General features: G+C 47.4%; 1 protein-coding gene across 2 annotated transcripts in view; it reads left to right on the forward strand.

Moving 5' to 3' along the window:
• Positions 1-17,600, forward strand: part of TEX2 (testis expressed 2) — a 98,668-nt gene that overhangs the window by 61,882 nt on the left and 19,186 nt on the right. For both annotated transcript variants that reach the window (XM_035026277.1, XM_035026278.1), the window contains exons 6-7: positions 9,980-10,126; positions 14,692-14,791. In XM_035026277.1, the coding sequence (XP_034882168.1) occupies positions 9,980-10,126; positions 14,692-14,791 (247 nt within the window). The remainder of the gene's footprint in view (positions 1-9,979; positions 10,127-14,691; positions 14,792-17,600) is intronic.

The raw sequence follows: 17,600 nt of genomic DNA on the forward strand, positions 1-17,600 counted from the left end.
CAGTTCGGGGGACCGGCCCAGAAGCAGGGGTATGGTTGGAGTATTCAAGGAACCGTGGTGAGGTCGGTGAGGTGACTGTGAGCAGGGCACAGAGAGGCAGGGCCTCATGGGATCAGTTCTGAGGAAGATGGGAAGCCCTGGGAGGGTTTTGAGCAGGGAGTCATGTTGATCTATTAAAGTTTAAAAGTGGCTGTCCGTGGAGAATGGGCAGGAGGAGGAAGAGAGTGGGTGGGGGGCGCTTCCAGCTGTCGGGGATGGGGCTGTGATGAGGGATAGCAGCAGGTGCTGAGAACGGCTGTAGTTGGGATCTGTGTTTATAGGGGAGCGGCTGGATTTGCTGATGAATAAGGTGTGGGGTGTGAGAGAACCAGAGGGGCCAAAGATCACTCCTAACCTTTGACCTGAGCAACTGGGCAATCAGTAGGGAAGTTCTCAGAATCGTTAGTAGTAGAGGTCTGATTCCTCAGTTACCTTTGTATTCTCAGACTCGTTAGCGATGTCCAGTGCTTTTGAAGATTTGCCACGAGCATTCTTCCCACAGCATAACAAGCTGGCCATTGACTCAGGATCATCTGCAGTAAGATAACTAAGCTGCCGTATGCCAGATTCTGTTGGGCACTGTAATAGAATTCCTCTGATCCCTTCAGCAGTCTTGCAGACGAGATGGTATTCTCTCCATTTTGTAGATGGAGAAACAGGTTCACGCGAGCTAAGTAGCTTCATTTCACAGTTGCTAAGTGGTGGCGTGTACAAAACCAGATGACGCTCCCAGGCCCTCAGCTGCCACCACTGCTATGTTGGTGGCCGTTAGAAAGCTGTGCTGGCCCTCAGGCCTCCTGCCACTACCCCACTCATATCCTCAGCACGGCGCCCAGCCTGTGCACACACAGCCTGCTTTCCTCCCGCTCAGTAACTCACTGAAGTGTGTGACCTCTTACAGTGACCCTATCTGCTCTGAATGGGAAGCACTTGGTGCCTTCTCTGTGCTGTTAGCCAGTCATGAGTTTTGATTCATTCTCTTGGTCCTCTCCAGTGGGGAAGAGACCCCCCGAACCCTCATGTGGCCGACCTTGTCAGGCCAAAAAAGACCCTGTGCTCTGCTGGCCCCTCACCCACTGCCTCCACCCTCTGACCTGAGTTACCAACTAAGAGTGGGAAGTAGGCCTTCCTCTAGGCTGGAGTTGGGCAATACAAAACTATTCTAGGCACGTCCTGTTTACCACCCGTGAATCCCCCTACCCCAAATTCCTTTTCTCCCTGGGTTGTCAACTGTCTGAACTCTCATCGGATTCAGGGAAATCAGGAGGAGCATTTGTATACTAATGGAAGAAAATTACCCCATGAAATGCTTGCTTTTTAAAAGAGTTCCTTAAATTAAAAATACAAAAACAAAACCATGTTTTAGAACATCGTGTCCTCAGTGTGTGTTGCATGTGCTTGTCGTGTTGTGTCATCGCTGGAGTCTCTGGAAGCCCCAGGACGGGCTGGGAGGCCCTGATGGCCCGTAACTGAGCCCCTTGACCCAGCATTCCCTGTCACCCGGGGGCTTCTCTAGTACAAACGTCCTTTCTGAGTACTTGGCATTTACCTCTTTAAGCACCGAAACATGTTTTTCCTCTTCTTTTTTTTTTTTAAGATTTTATTTATTTGCGAGAGAGAGAATGAGAGACAGAGAGCATGAGAGGGAGGAGGGTCAGAGGGAGAAGCAGACTCCCTGCCGAGCAGGGAGCCCGATGCGGGACTCGATCCCGGGACTCCAGGATCATGACCTGAGCCGAAGGCAGTCGCTTAACCAACTGAGCCACCCAGGCGCCCTGTTTTTCCTCTTCTAAGTCTGATGAAAATCTTTAAAAACCACATTGCATTTCCTGGCCCCCTTCGGCAGAGCAGGCAGGAATGATTTCATCTTGATAATTTAAGGACTTAACAACAAACAGAAATTCAGGTTGGTTGTCATGCAGGCCTACTTGAGGTCAGAAGCCTTTCACCCCCATCTGAGCCACCCCAGGCTGCTGATTCTGCAGTAGTTTTCTCTCGATTGTCCGTTGGCTGGTGTTGGTATATGGCCTTCTAGTTCTTCTCCTTGAGTGCTTATCCCCATCTCCCACCCCCCACCCCTAAGGCAACGATTCTAGTCTGTGTGGGCTAAGAAACCAGAAAGCCAGAATTGTGTGAATGGGATAACTGTCCTTGGAAAGGGAGCTTTGGAAGAGGGTGCATGGGGTCTAGTGCTGGGCTCCCGCATCCCCTTGGCCTCCCTGAAGCACGTGTGGGCCGTGTCCTGGCTCTCAGGGATGGTCTGCTGGTTAAGACCGTCTTGAATAAGGTATGGGCATGTGTTATAGTTAACTATTACTGTGTAACAGCCCCAGAAGTCGTGGCCTAAAACCGTAACAGTTACTCATTTTGCTTACCAATTTGTAACTTGACCAGACTTGGCAATGAAGCCTTCTCTCTACTCCATACAACATCAGCTGAGGAGGCCCCACTGGGGGCTGGAGGAGCTGCTCCCAAGATGCCTCACTCGCATGGCTGGCACGTAGATGCTGGTTGTTGGCTGGGAGCTCACTTCTCCGTGTGGCCTGGGCTTCCTGCAGCTTGGTGACTGGGTTCCAAGGGCAAGTCTCCCTCGAGAAAGAGCCAGGTGAACACCGTATCACCTTTTATGACCTTATCTCGGAAGTAAAATAACATCACGTCTATCATGCCCTATTGGAGCAGTCAGTACACCTTCCCAGGTTCAGGGAGGGGCAGAGATTCTACTTCTTGCTGAAGAAGTAGCAAATTCTCGGAAGAACATGTGGGATGGGAAATATTGTGGCACTGTTTTTGGAAAGGAAGTTCTGCTAGTTTCCTCTGCTACTTTGATTACTTTTCACGCTTTGAGGCAGTTCTTAACTAGTTTTATTTCTTATTAATTTTGCAGTTTGAGTGCACGAGGACCTTCTCCCTCCATTTTTAACTTGTTATATTTGGTGCATGTGAAACATTAACATGGTTCCAGAGGTCAAAGTTGTACAAAGACCTACTCAGAACAGGGCCGTCTCCCCCACCCTCTTTCTTGTGTTCTTCCATGCTATTCCCATTCACCCCCCTGGAGGAAGCCAATCTCCTTAGTCTCTGGCTTTATTTTCCCTTCTGTCTTAGTCGAAAGGTAGCATATTATGGATACTCTTTTGAACATTACTTTTTCACTTACTAGTACATTCTGGAAATCACTCCACATCAGTTCATAGATGTCTCTCCCTCCTCTTGTTTTTAAACAGCACCAAGTACTTGTTCCATTGTATAAATGTTTCATAGTGTATTCATTCCCTCTTTTATAAGGGCATATAGGTTTCCAGTATTTTGCAATTACAAACAATGCTGCAGTGAATAATTTGTGTATTGTGTATTTTTGTGCTGTTGAGGGTGTGTCTCCAAGGTGAAATCTTAGACGTGAGATCGCTAGATCAGAAGGTAAGTGCACATGTAGTTTTGCTAGGTACTTACCTGACCAGTAGTAAGAGTGCCTGTTTCCCCAAAGGCTCACCAAATGTGGACCCTTTGGATGTGGTCAGTAGTGTTCATCCTTCCTGCCGAAGACCAGGCCAGGTCATTTCTTAGGGTCCATATTGCCTCTGATATCATGAGTCCAAGAGAAACTCAAAGGGCTCAGAGATAGAAATGAACCTTTGACATCTCTTCGGGTGACACTGTCACATCGTCAGTGTCGGCTACCAGCCAGAGCTTACCCAGAGGGAGCTTGGGACACAGCTCCAGCCTTTGCCTCAGCTTCTTCTCTCCCCATTCTCCCCCGCTGCTGCCTCTTGTAGGCCATGGTCAAAGCATCTCTTCCCCTGAGGGCTCCATGTCTAATGGCAAGTTCCACCCGCTGGGCCTCCTTTCTCACATGGCACCTGGTGCTAAACTAGGTTTGGAGGAGAATGAGGCCACTGGTTCACAGGAGCCAAACCCAGGATACAATTAGTAAATATAGACAAGGTTTGTGTTAAACAATGCTGAAACACTTTTGGTGTTTATTCTTACTTACAATAATTAAAAACATATTCAGGGGCTTCTGCATACCGAAACCACTTTGGAGCTCAAAATTGGAATTTTAAAATCACTATTTTGGAAGAAGGGCCTGGTTATCTAGATGTTTAGTGGTTAGTGACCAGTCACTGAGCCCTGACTTGCCCTCATGACTGCTTTGTCCCACAGCCACAGACCGTGCAAGCCTCCGAATCTCCAAACCCCTATGGTGTTGGTGCCATTTTCTCACTGTTCAGGCAACTTAACCTCTAGAATAGTTGAGAGACCATGAGGCTGGCTGAGGAGACTAGAACTTTATTGTCTTGTCAAGGTAGTGTGCTTGGTTGGAGATTTTAATAGTAATTCAGAAAATAAGAAAATAAGGAGACTTTCTTTTGAAACTAATAATATACTATATGTTAAATTGAATTTAAATAAAATAAAATTTTTAAAAAAGGAAACTATCTTTAAAAATGTCTAAAGGTGGCATAGTATTACCCCTGGTGTGGTTACCTCAGGAAGGGAGACTGCACAGGCTGCCTGCAGATTTGCTCAGGGGTGTAGTAAGGCCAGGGAGGCTGCTAGTTCTGTATGCCCCAGAGTGGCCTGCCTGGGAGAGAGGACCATCGGTGGGTCAGTGCTGTGCCTGTCCTCTAGGCAGGTGCAAGACTCCAGTATTCAGATTGTGTCACACACTTCCATGCTCATTATCCAAGGAAGATCCTAAATGTTTAGGGGTAATGTAGGCTTCCCAGGTTTGGAGAATTCTGTCTTCATTATTACTAGTTGTACTAATTATCTTGTTACCTATAAACTGGATCATGAGATATAAATCCCTGTTTGCAGTTATCAGGAGATGAGAACCCTAAAAAGCAAATAGGAATCAAATAGAAACCAGGAAATCTTTTTTTTTTTTTTTTTAAGATTTTATTTATTTTTTAGAGAGCGAGCGAGAGAGAAACAGCATGAGAGGGGAGAGGGTCAGAGGGAGAAGCAGGCTCCCCGCCGAGCCGGGAGCCCAATGTGGGACTCGATCCCAGGACCCTGGGATCGTGACCTGAGCCGAAGGCAGACGCTTAACCATCTGAGCCACCCAGGCGCCCAGAAACCAGGAAATCTTAATTGGTGGAGTGGTTTTCCAAGGCTTCCCTTTCCTGCACAAAGTCACCTTTTCAAACACTGAAAAGCAGAATTGAGAAGTGCTCTTCCTACAGTGAGTAAAAAATCTGAAGCCATAGAGCCAATTTAAACATAAATTTTAGAAAGGATCCAGAAAAGAGTGCCAAGACAATTCAAGGAATGGGGAAGGAGAGGGAAAGAATAGTCTTCAACAAATGGTGCTGGAACAGCGGGTATCCACACGGCAAAAGAATGAAGTTGGACTCCTACCTCACACCATACACAGAAATTAACTCAAAAGGATCATAGACCTCAATGTAAGAGCTAAAACTATAAAACTCTTAGAAGAAAACATAGGAGTCAGTCTCTGTGGTTTGGGGTTAGGTAAAGCTTTCTTAGATAAGACACCCAAAAGTACATGCAACCAAAAAAAAAAAAAGATAAACTAGATTTCATCAAAATTAAAAACTTTTGTGCTACCAACAATACCATTAAGGTAGTAAAAAGACAACCCACAAAATGGGAGAAAATATCTGCAAATCATATATCTGATATTCTAGTACCTAGAATAAACAAAGGATTCTTAAAACTGAATAATAAAAAGGTAAATGACCCAATTAAGAAATGGGCAAAGGGGAGCACCTGGGTGGCTCAGTCAGTTAAGTGTCTGCCTTTAGCTCTGGTCATGATCCCAGGGTCCTGGGATCAAGCCCCTCATTGGGCTCCCTGCTCAGCGGGGAGCCTGCTTCTCTTCCTCCCTCTGCCTGCCGCTCCCCCTGCTTGTGCGCTCACTTGCTCTCTCTGTGTCAAATAAATAAAATCTTTTTTTAAATTTTTTAAAAAGATTTTATTTATTTGACAGAGAGAGACACAGCGAGAGAGGGAACACAAGCAGGGGGAGTGGGAGAGAGAGAAACAGGCTTCCCGCGGAGCAGGGAGCCTAATGCGGGGCTCCATCCCAGGACCCTGGGATCATGACCTGAGCTGAAGGCAGACGCTTAACGACTGAGCTACCCAGGCGCCCCAATAAATAAAATCTTAAAAAAAAAAAATGGACAAAGGATTTGAATAGACATTTCTCCAAAGAAGACCTATAGATGGCCCATGAGCCTAGAAAAGATACTCAATCGTTAGTCATCCAGGAAACGTGAATCAAAACCATAACGAGAGGGGCACCTGGGTGGCTCAGTCGGTTAAGCGGCTGCCTTTGGCTCAGGTCATGATCCCAGGGTCCTGGGATCGAGCCCCACATCAGGCTCCCTGCTCAGCAGGGAGTCTGCTTCTCCCTCACCCTCTGCCTGCCGCTCTGCCTATTTGTGCTCTCTCTCTGTTTCTCTGTCAAATAAATAAATAAAATCTTAAAAAAAAAAAAAAAAAGGCAGGGGTGGCTTAAAAAAAAAAGAAAAAATAATTATATTTGGATAGTGGGATTATGGGTTTTTTCTGCAATAAATATGTACTGTTTTTATAATTGGGGAAACATCTAACAGACCTGGGGGAAGGGTCTTCCATTGTGCCTTCTCCTGGACCCAGCGGTCCTTTGTGAAACCCTGGTGGCACCAGATTGTATGTGACCAAACCTTAGGAGCGGAGGCACTGAGCTCTCTATGGAACAAAAAAAGCTGGGCTGGCCTTGGCTTCCTGGCCATTTGTTACAGAAAAGATTACACCAAAAAATTAAGTAAATTTGTACTTTACTCTGGAGGTTAGCTTTTAATAAACTACATCCCAAGAGCTATTCAGATAGTCATGATAGCTTCGGACCTTTTTTTGGAAGTCATTTTGAGAAAGGTGCCCTATCTAAATGTACCTGTATAGTTGAAATGGTGAAATGAATATTCTTCTCCCATTCCTTCCTGCGGGCAAATGGCAGTGTTAGGAAACATATGCATATTTATTCTTCAAGCTCTTAAATTTTTACTACATTCATTGGAAGTGAGTTCTTTCTAGTAGCCCAGTGAATCCAGATTTTGTTCATAAAGCTGCTTTGAAGCATTGTCAGTGTTCTGCTGCTCTTGGATTTTTCTTTGTTCCCAATGAGTCTGTGGAGAGAAGCCTGTAGAAGGAACTGTTGAAAAGAAAAGACAACCTGCTTGTCAGTTATTTCAGAGATGTGTCTCCACATCATATGCCTTTGACTTGGACATACATTGTGAAATAGCCTTTGTTTCTTGCTATTTTGTGTTAAACCTGTTTGCTGTGAGTATCTAGGGCTGTAAAGAAAGGTTAATAGAGGGTAGACTCCCCGACTCGAGAAGGGAAAGTGACCGATTCTCTCGTGTCACCTACAAATCTAAGCAAGACGTGCACTGCCTTGTGTGGGCACAACTTGGCACTGCCGAAATACCTGGGGGAGGAGGGCACTGTCCTTGGTGGGTGTTTACTCGGAAGTCTTTGTAGATAATCTGATGTGGCTCAAAGACCGTAACCTCAGAAACGCTGGACCAGATTCCCTTGGGCGGTGGGGCACAGATGTTCAGGCAGAGAGAAAAGTGATTCTAAGAAACATGTACTACCTGTGGAATGACCCAAGTACCCAGTGGTCCCAGACATCTGCTCTTGCATCCAGGACCTGGAGGTAGAAGTGTCTTGGTGAGGGGCGCCCGGCTGGCTTCATCGGGGGAGCGTGCGACTCTTGATCTCAGGGTTGTGACTTTGAGCTGCATATTGGGTGTAGAGATTGCTTAAAAATATATTTTTTTTAATTTTATTTATTTGAGAGAGAGAGACAGAGACAGTGAGAGAGAGAGCACAAGTGGGGAGGAGAGGGAGAAGCAGGCTCCCCACAGAGCAGGGAGCCCGATGGGGACTTGATCCCAGGACCCTGGGATCATGACCTGAGCCGAAGGCAGACGCCCAACCAACTGAGCCACCCAGGCGCCCAAAATAAAATCTTAAAAAAAAAACAAAAAAAGATATTACAGCACCAGGAAGCACAGAGGTGCTGTGTAGCCATTGAAATGAGTGAGGTAGAGTCATGTCTTCTGAAATGGAATGACCAACATGTATTATTTTTTAAACCGGAGTTTAATTTTTTTTTAAATGAGACTCACCAACATTCTTAAGGGAGACCTATGAAAACAATCAAATTTGAAGGACTCCTAGAACATAAAATATCTCCCCTTACACCTGATAACGTTAGATTGAAAAACACAGGCAAACTTCCAGACCCCCAAAGAGAGAGACGGCGCATGCTCTGACAAGACTAGTGGACCGCTGGGTGCTGGGCAGTCCAGTAGGCCCTGCACAAGCTCAGTGACCGGTTCAGACCCCCAAACTCCAGGTTTCAGAAAAATCACACGCAGGTACGTGCCATAGACCTTTGGGGGTACTCACAAGTCATCAGATCTCCAAAGGTCGAATCCAGGAGCACTAGGCCACCTGGGTACGGTCCCCCTGGCCTGGGCACACAGGTCGCGCTGGCGTGAGCAAACACATACAAAGCGTGGAGATGACAAGGGTGTCTGATGTGTGTTATGGCTGCAGGTGGCCCAGGAGGGCAGGGCAGATGCATTTGTACAAACCACAGAGGGAAGAGAAAGGGTAAACAATTCGCTGATTTCTGCTTTTCTAGTTTTTTTTGGTCCTTGCTTTCCAAGGCTAATTGTTTCTGTAAGGCTGTAGTCTAATTAGAGACCTCAGCGTAAGGAAACATCTGTCACAGCAGGTGCCAGTCCCACCACCTTCCTCCCTCAGGACAGAGCAGGTGGAGATCAGGGAGAAGGAGGCTGTGAGTCAGGCTGTGCTGATAAACCAGGGGCCTCAGGCAGGACACTGCATGGTTCCAAGTCCCGTTTCCTCCGCCCTAAAATAGAAGTTAAGGTTCCGTCTTTCTGGGGTATTGTAAGACGTAAATGAGCACCCTGAGAAACAGTCTTATCGCAGGGCCTGGCGCAGGGTCCGCAGCCGCAGCAGTGACAACGGGTGGTGGTCAGCAAGCGTTACCCACACTGCCAGGTACCTCGCCACACCCTCAGCGGTGGTCACTGCCCACTTCTGTCTCCTGCTTCACCCTGCCTGGCCCTCCCCGGGCAAGAGTCCATCGTCTGATGAGTAGCCTGGGAAATCGGAGACTAACTCAGGTTTGCTCTTGTCCTACCTTGCACATTGGCCGTGCTAGATGTTTGAGACAGATTGTACCCGGCGGAGGGGAGGCCCAGGGGATGGCACTGGGCTGAGACTGGGGAGAACAGCTGTAGGAATTTTCACAGAATTCCTGAGAACAGGCTCTCTCTATTCCGAGCCTGCGGTTCTCAACCTTACCTGTTCATTACATCCGTGAGGGAGCTTCAGGGAGTTGTGATACCCACTCAGATTAGTATCTGGGTGTAGGGCCCAGGCACTAGTATTTGTAAGCACCCCCCTGCCCCTTGCCCAGGAGGGCTGTGAGTTCCCAGCTACTGTAAGAGTCCCTGGGCACGGGAGGCTTTGGGGCTGCCTTGGGAGGACCAGCCTGACGGTTACATGTCCAGGGAGCCCCAGTTAGTTGGAAGAAAGGTAGGCAGACATTTGATCAGAGGTGCCATTAATCAGAAGTGGGTACCGAGCTCATTTGGGAGGCAGGGCAATCTGGTTGAGCTAATTGTATGAAATATTAGCTTGTTCATAGGAAGACTGGCAAAAAAAGAAAATAGACAAAGAGGAGTTTTTATCCATGATGGTGGCTTTTGTTTCTCCCTTTTTCTATTCACTGACATAATGAGACTTGTAATTTGTAGGGAAGAAATACAACTCCCGTGGCTGCCCATCTCTGTGGGGAGGGACCTTCAGTGACTTTGGATAAATAAGCACCTGTCTTGTTCTCCAGTTGCTTTCCAGCTAATTTTGGTTCCCTTTCTTTTGCCAGTTGCCAGAGGCTCCGCCCTCCGAGGAGGAAGAACAGGAAGCCTGGGTGAATGCCTTGCTTGGTAGAATGTTTTGGGACTTCTTAGGAGAGAAATATTGGTCTGATCTGGTGTCTAAGAAAATCCAAATGAAACTCAGCAAAATAAAGGTATCGTTTTCCACACAAGAAGCTTCCAGTTCCTCACATTTCTTAATTTGGAAGTTTTGTATCATTATATTCTAAGTGAAAAATAACTTGGTTTAAAGCATATAACATGAGAACAGCAACATACCTGAGCTGTGACCTTGGCCATATGACTCACCGTACCTGGGGACTTAGTGAATGTTCCTGTTTACTTTTTCCTTTGTGTTGCTCTCATTGTTATCCATTCTAGGTGATAATCGAGAATTTGGTTTGGGAAAATGTGAGCTTTTGTAGCTGGTTTGTCATGTAGACCTCTAGTATCTTGAAATTAGTAAGGAACTTAAATTGTACTTCAGGAGCCCACCCAGCCTCACAGTCTGGGGGCTGCACCATCCCTGCTGAGGAAAGTGCCAGACTCCAGACCTCTTTCCCAAGTCATGCTCCCTCTCAAAGCCCAGAAAGTTAGCATTGCACTCTACATGTGTCTGGGCCTGACCTTTACTTCTGGCCAGATGGTATTTTATTTTGGGCTCTCTCTTTGCTGAAAAACAACAGTCCTGGTGCTGATCAAGGCCCACTTGGAAGTAAGTTTAAACTGCATAAATATTCTTCACCATTGCCACTAAATGACTCATTTAGCACCACCTCTGCCAACCCAGAGACATCAGGTTACGTAGAAGTAAGTTTTTGACCTAGGGAAGACCCAGCCAAGGAAGAGTCCCTTTGGTCCCCAAATGAAATTGCTCAGTCAGCACCTTAAATCCGTGGATCTTTCTGGGTCATAGATACCTTTGAGACACAGAAACGAATGAATCCTTTCCCTAGAAAAATGCACAGTGATGCAGAATTTTGCCCATGACTTCAGAGGGTTCAAGGACTCCAGGTTAGGAAACTGTGAGCTAAGGTAAAATTACATTAGAAGGAAAATGTGGGCATGGAGGAGCTTCGATGTGACTTTTGTCATTCCCTTGGGTGACAAACCAAGCCTCTTAGGGCTCAGTCAAGCTCTGGAAGCTCTGTCTGCCAGCTGCAGGCCGGTGTCATTTCTTTCCTAACCCCTGATGAAGAGGAGAGCCGCTGTCTGAGCCGGAAGAGCAGATGTCGAGGCAGAATTTGGGGCAAGGATTTGGGAGGGCTCAGTTGACATGAGTCGGTCTGTTGTTTTTCAGGTAGATTGAGGGTTGAATGCACTCTGCTAGCCAGGTCCAAGGCGGGGAGCAGGAAGCGGCTGTGACCCTCCCATGTTCACAAACAAGCAGCCAAGCTAGAGCTCACGCCACCGCCTCCCCCTTTCTGGAAAACGGTGGAGAGCTTGCTGAGTTCCTGGTCAAGACACACAGGCGGGGCTGGCGCTCCTCAGGCCCTTCCCTGAGCAGGAGGGCTGCGGTTCCCGGCAGAGGGAGACAGAAAGCAGGATGTGCCTCAACTCCAGACGGGACGCTGCCGTCCCTGTTACACACCTTCCAAAACAGACAGGGCAGCCTCCCCTGCTTCTCTCGGGTGCTGGAAGTCCGTGGAACCTCTGCTGTGTGGAGAACGGTGGGTTCTCTCATCCCAAAGGAAGTTGAGGGAAAGTCTTTTATTTTCATCTTCTCCCTTTGCTGGTCATGTGAGCTTTTTCAGTCTGCAGATAAAACTAGGGTCAGAAGTACTAGAAGGTGAGGATAGAGAAAAGTGGCCTGGATCCAGTAGTGGGCTGTGCTCCCTCCATTACCAGCCTCATACCTCCACTCTGCCCTGCGTGCCCTGCGAGACCAGAGGAGACCCTGGATGTAATGGAATAAACAGAAAGGCAGCAGGATATTACTCTAGTTTGGAACCTGCTGCCACCCCTACCAAAAGGACTCTTATTATCACCAATAGCCAAATATTCTGGGAAGAATGAAACCTAGTAGTGAGCGTTGGTTAACGGCCAATACAAGAGCCAGAATGGCTGGAGGAGCCTGAGCTGTCCTGTCTGCTGTGACAAAGATCTCTTCTGTCTCCTGGTTTCCCCTGAAGGCCTGACATATGGAGAACTCTTTGCTGGCCTTGCCCTGCAGTCTCAGATTGTCACCCTCACATGTGATGATGACTCATGTTGTGAAAGAGCAGCCCTGTGTGTGTATCTGGTGCCCAGTGATGGTTTAAAACAAGCTGAGTTTCTGCCCCAACAGCAAGTACATTCTTGGCCTCCGCCGGCCCCTCCCAATACCGCCTTGGGGTCCTCAGTCGTCAGGGGCCTCTTATGCCCATGTCAGCAAATGTTGTTATTGCAGACAGCTTCCAGCAGTTCCTTCCACCAACCTGAGAATGTTCCATACACCTGAATGTCCAGTTGGGTTCACTCAGGAGAGTAAAGAACATGTAGTGGGTTCTCGTCTCACTGTGGTGCCTTTGAAAGGGAAGAAGAGAGTTTCTGGTTGAAAAGAGCTGGAGTGACCTTTTGTTGCCTTTCCCTGCAGAGTAGGAAGGAGGCTGACCAGGCTAGGTCCTGGTCCTGAGAGTTTTGATTCAAATCAGTTGTGATTTGGAGGGGAAGGGTACTTAGAGATGTTCTAGAATCTTGGAGTGGGCACTCAGGTAAATAAGTAGGAAGCGAGGCTCTGCTGAGCCCCTCCTCGAACTACCTGCAGGTGATTAGAGCCCAGCCCAGCCCTGCTGAGTCTTTCCCAGTCCCCGGTCCCTCAGCCCCTTCTTTGTCTCAGGTTCCTCCTCTGCCCTTGCAGGACCACAGGGTGCAGGGTGGGAGGGCTGGGAGGTTGGACAGGGGACTGGGAATGCCATCTCTGCATACTTTCCCCTTGCTCAGTGTCAGACACCTGTTCCCACAGAAACCCAGCATGCCCCTGACTCACTGAGTATTAGAGTGATAATAATAGACAGTCTGGGGCAAGGGTGCAAGAATTTGGCTACACATTCTTGGCCAGGTAGGGTTCTGTAGGCTGATTGGGAGGCCAGCCACCATGTAACATTGATGCCTTAGAAAAAGGTTTTCCAAATCCAGCAATCACCAATTCAAAATGCACGTTTGAGTACTGTCTTTGGTCACGTTTTGTTCATCACAGACATCATAACTCTCACCGACCCACTCCTGCAGAAAAGCAGAGCAAGAGTTCTCTGGTGAATCATCAAAGTGTATACCTTTGACAACTGAAGAGGTCCAGCCAAAATAGGCATTAAATCTGTGGCTGGCTAAATGCTACCTCCTTTTATGGGAAATGTTCCACATATATTTATTTTAAAAAGCAGTTTGTTGCTGGTAGAAAAACAAGGTGCTCATTACAGGCCCCAGTGTCGTGGGAATCTCACATTTACAGGTGGTGCTACAGGTTAGTGGGGAAAGTATTGGTTGTTCAATAAGACGCCAACGAGCCATTGAGAAAAATTAAGGTGGATCGGTAATTTATATCTTACACTGAAATGAGAAATGGACTACAGATTAAAAAAAAATAACTATACACATACCTAAATTCAGGTGAAAGAAACAGATGAATTAATTCCATAGTCTTGAGGCAGAGTAGGAATTTCTAAGCAGATTAGTACTCATGCTATTTGCTTTAGAGCGGATTCCTACTGACGCGGTATGAGTTGGGGTCCCAGCAGGAGAAAGATGGCACACTCAAGTGGCGTCACCTGAGAGGAGAGTTTATTAAGGGAAAGACTTATAAATATGGGGGCCAATGTAGAGAAACCAAAAGGGATAGGGTAGGACCCAAGGCTAGCAGCAGCGGGGAGCTGTCAGCACTCCCTGTAGGGGCAAGAGTGGGGAGCAGTTACCAGACCTTGGGGCAGCATGGCTATGTGGAGAGTTGCCTGCCTGACGGGAGCCGTGGCCTTCAACAGAGGGAGGGGACAGCTATCTGACAACACTCTTCCCTGAGTACCTCCCATCTTCCCTGCCCATTGGTGTTTCCCACTGGCCAAATCCAGCCAGAAGCCAGAGGGTCGGGGAGCCCATCCATGTGATTTGTTCCCAGCCTCTCTGGGAACTCAAGTCCAGGCAGGGGGCGGCAAACAGAAAATGTCCAGCACTGGGTCAAGGGATGTGATTTTCCTTTTTTCCAAGGATTTTAATAAATATTGTAATGAGTTTGCCTATCAGAAGTGCTATAGCAATTTCTTGACTCCCCACTAGTAATCTGAGAGGGGTCCACTTCCCCACACTCGAGCCAGCTCCAGGCATTGGTAACCTGACCGGCATGGCTGGCTTCTCCTCCTCCGTCAGGTCTTCGGCCAACGGCACTCTTCACAGAAGCCTTCACCCACTTCCTTAGCCAACACAGCCACCCTGCCCTACACCCCGGCTCCCTCTATCCCACACCACTGGTCTTACTGTCTCTGGAACACTAATCACTCTCTCAAGTGATTTGTCTACTTAATTATCTGTTTTCGCTCCTCCAGCGTAAACGCCATGAGAGCAAGGACCTTGCCTGACTTGTCCGCAGCTCTCTCTGGAGGATGATGCCTAGTATGCAGTATATGCTCAGTAAATTTTGGTGAAATTAATGTGTCCCCAAAACCTTGACCTTGACTCCTTCTTGAGCGGATGCTGAATTCTAATGACCAGGTTACTAACGTCTCATTTGTTGTTTACTTCTCTCCTCCAGCTCCCCTACTTTATGAATGAACTAACTTTGACGGAACTTGACATGGGGGTGGCTGTGCCAAAAATCCTTCAGGCCTTCAAGCCTTACGTTGATCACCAAGGTAACCAGCAGAGAATTGACCATTTGTGTGAGGGTCGAAATGTCTCCATCACTGCAGGTCGAACACCAAAGCTTTGGTTGGGAGGGGGTCAGGGACGTTTTAAGCATCTGTCTTACATTGATTATCTTCTGTTGTGAAAAGTCACAGCCTTCAACTGATGGGGAGCAGATCAGGAATAGATCCCCCTCCTAATTCTTCTAGTCTCTCGGGTCCCTGCTGGTCCTGCCCCAGCCCAAACATGCCCGTGTACCCGTTGGCGGGGCCTGGACTCTCGTGTGATTCGGAAAATAGTCCCCGCCCCTCGCGGCCTCCCGTGTGCCCCCTGCAGCCCTCCCCTCTCACCAGGAACTGCTGCTTCTCCATCTGCGCTCGTGCCTTTGCCCTGCCCCAACTTCTAGGTTGCAGATTCTTTGACCTTCCTGTTTCACATCTCGCCTTCCTTCCCACCTCGCCTTCCTTCCCACGCCTAGAAGGCGCTCTGTACGTGTTTAAAAAAATGAAGACAGATGTTGTCAGCAATATTTTGAGTGTACAGCTCTCTGCTGGGGGAAAGTGCTCAGATTTGATTTTTAAGACACGCTCTTTTTTTTTTTTAAAGATTTTATTTATTTATTAGAGAGGGAGGGAGAGAGAAACAGCATGAGAAGGGAAAGGGTCAGAGGGAGAAGCGGGCTCCCTGCCGAGCAGGGAGCCCAATGTGGGACTCGATCCCAGGACTCCGGGATCATGACCCGAGCCGAAGGCAGTTGCTTAACCAACTGAGCCACCCAGGCGCCCCTTAAGACACGCTCTTGACACATTATTTACACCTACTCTGCTGGGTTGGGGCAGGAAGAGTTGATTAGGATGTATAGAGCTTAAATAAAATTATGACGTCAAGATTTATGCGTGTTTTGTGGCACGTGGTTTTAAAAGGACCATGATGGAAAAGTTCATACACAGGAGTGGGGTGAAAAGAGGTGCGAGCCCAGTAGGCCAGAATAGTCCGTGAACAGGCAGGAAAAATCTCCCCACCGTGGAAGCGGTCAACTTCTTTTCTGTAGTATTGCTTTCCACACGCACCTCTTTCCACCTAAACTGGACTGTCATTCCTCAAAAGGCACAGGAACAAGATAGGGGAGAAAATAATTACAACTTTCCAAGAGTGATACTTGTTTTGAATTGTTTTGTAAATTTAGGGACTATAATGTCTACTTTTGTCCCTGCAGGGCTGTATCAGATGGCTCTTGAATCATATTTAGTGAAATCATTTTCTGTGTTGTATACATTTGATGTAAATACAGAGATTTTTTCTAGCCCTATAATTAGCAGCTCTGATGATCTCTTTAACAATATTTCAGCTGACAGCGAGCCCATATTTCCATGTTTTTAGCATTCCATGGATTTCAGAGATAGAGTATTATTTGCAAATCCAAAAGTCTACCTAATATTTGCATGTTGAGATCACCTGTAACCCTTTGATCATTTCCACACTTTGATAAATCTGTGTGCTCTTGGATTTGGCTAATTTCTGGTACAATGAGGGTTAAACTAGAAAAGATAATTTGCAAATGGTTTAGCTAGAGTTCTTTTAACCGCATATGATATTTTTAAAAGATACATTATGTCTTGAGAACCTAGCTAGGATCTCCACCTCATCTGTGTATGAGGGGTTGCCTGCCTTTCTTCTGGCTCTGGCGGACTCTGGGCTCCCCTTTGCTCTTTGCCTCTTTGGAGATTGACTTGTAACGAGCTGGTAAATGATCAGCTAACATACACCTCCACAGAGTCAGGCTTAAGGAAAGTAAATAATATGTGGACATGCCCTATTTCCTAATGTGTTAGCAGTTTCTTATCTCTGTCCTTTGTTGAATTAGTAGAAATTTCCAGCAAGAAAGAAGCAGGGCCACAGCTGGGCTTTGCCGCATCTTAGGAGTGTCCCTGTAGCTTTGAACTCTGCGGCCTCCCAGGGCAGCTTTGCCAGGCTTTGAGGGAAATTCACCAAATGCCTAAGTCTCTTTCCTCTTCCTCTGGAGCAAGACATTTCACTACACAGATCAAAGCTTTGCCGGTTTTTAATCCATTTGAGGCTATTTCACTCGTTTCAGGGCAAGTTTTAGACATCTGCCTGCTTATATAACAAGGGAAGAAATGTTACGAAAGAAAGGAATGATAAAAGACATAAAGCCTGTGGGTTTTAAAAGTTTGATCACATTAGGTTTTTCCAAGCTGGCAAAGGATGCATGCGATAGTTAAAGCAGAAATAAACGTAAAGGAAATGTGTTGTTTTGGATTCCATTGCTCTAAGGTAAACTTTTCTTTGAAGGAAATGAAAATCAAGGGTGACAGGCTAAAACTGACTCTGGGAAGCAGAGCTCACCTTCCAGGGAAATGCAGGCCAGGTGAATAAGCCCCCCACAGCTCTAAGGAGGGGGCACCTCCTGGGGGAATCCACCCCCCTCCCACACACACACCCCTACCTTTTTTTTTCTTTCTTAAACGTTTCCTAACTTGTGTTTGTTTGTTGGAGGCACATGGCTGAGGGGTGGAGGAGGGTGGATATTCGGGCCAGAGCCGGATGGATCATTGCATCCTCGGGATGAGGGATGAGCCGTGGTTCCGAGCGCAGCTCTGGGGCCAGGGCTTTGTGATTCACAGCTGTGCAGTTCCATACACCCCGCTAAGCACTCTCTCCAGTGGGAAGCCTGTGAGTCGGCAGGCGAGGCTGGTCTGAGGACCGAGTGAGTCAGCGCACGCAAGGCGCCTGGAAGGCGAGCGCAGTACGTGCTGGCTGTTCTTCCTTTTACCATCAGCAGTGGCTCCTTCACTG

This window comes from Mirounga leonina, unplaced genomic scaffold (assembly GCF_011800145.1).
Source record: "Mirounga leonina isolate KUSES-001 unplaced genomic scaffold, KU_Mleo_1.0 Mir_197, whole genome shotgun sequence".
Lineage (NCBI taxonomy): Eukaryota > Metazoa > Chordata > Mammalia > Carnivora > Phocidae > Mirounga > Mirounga leonina.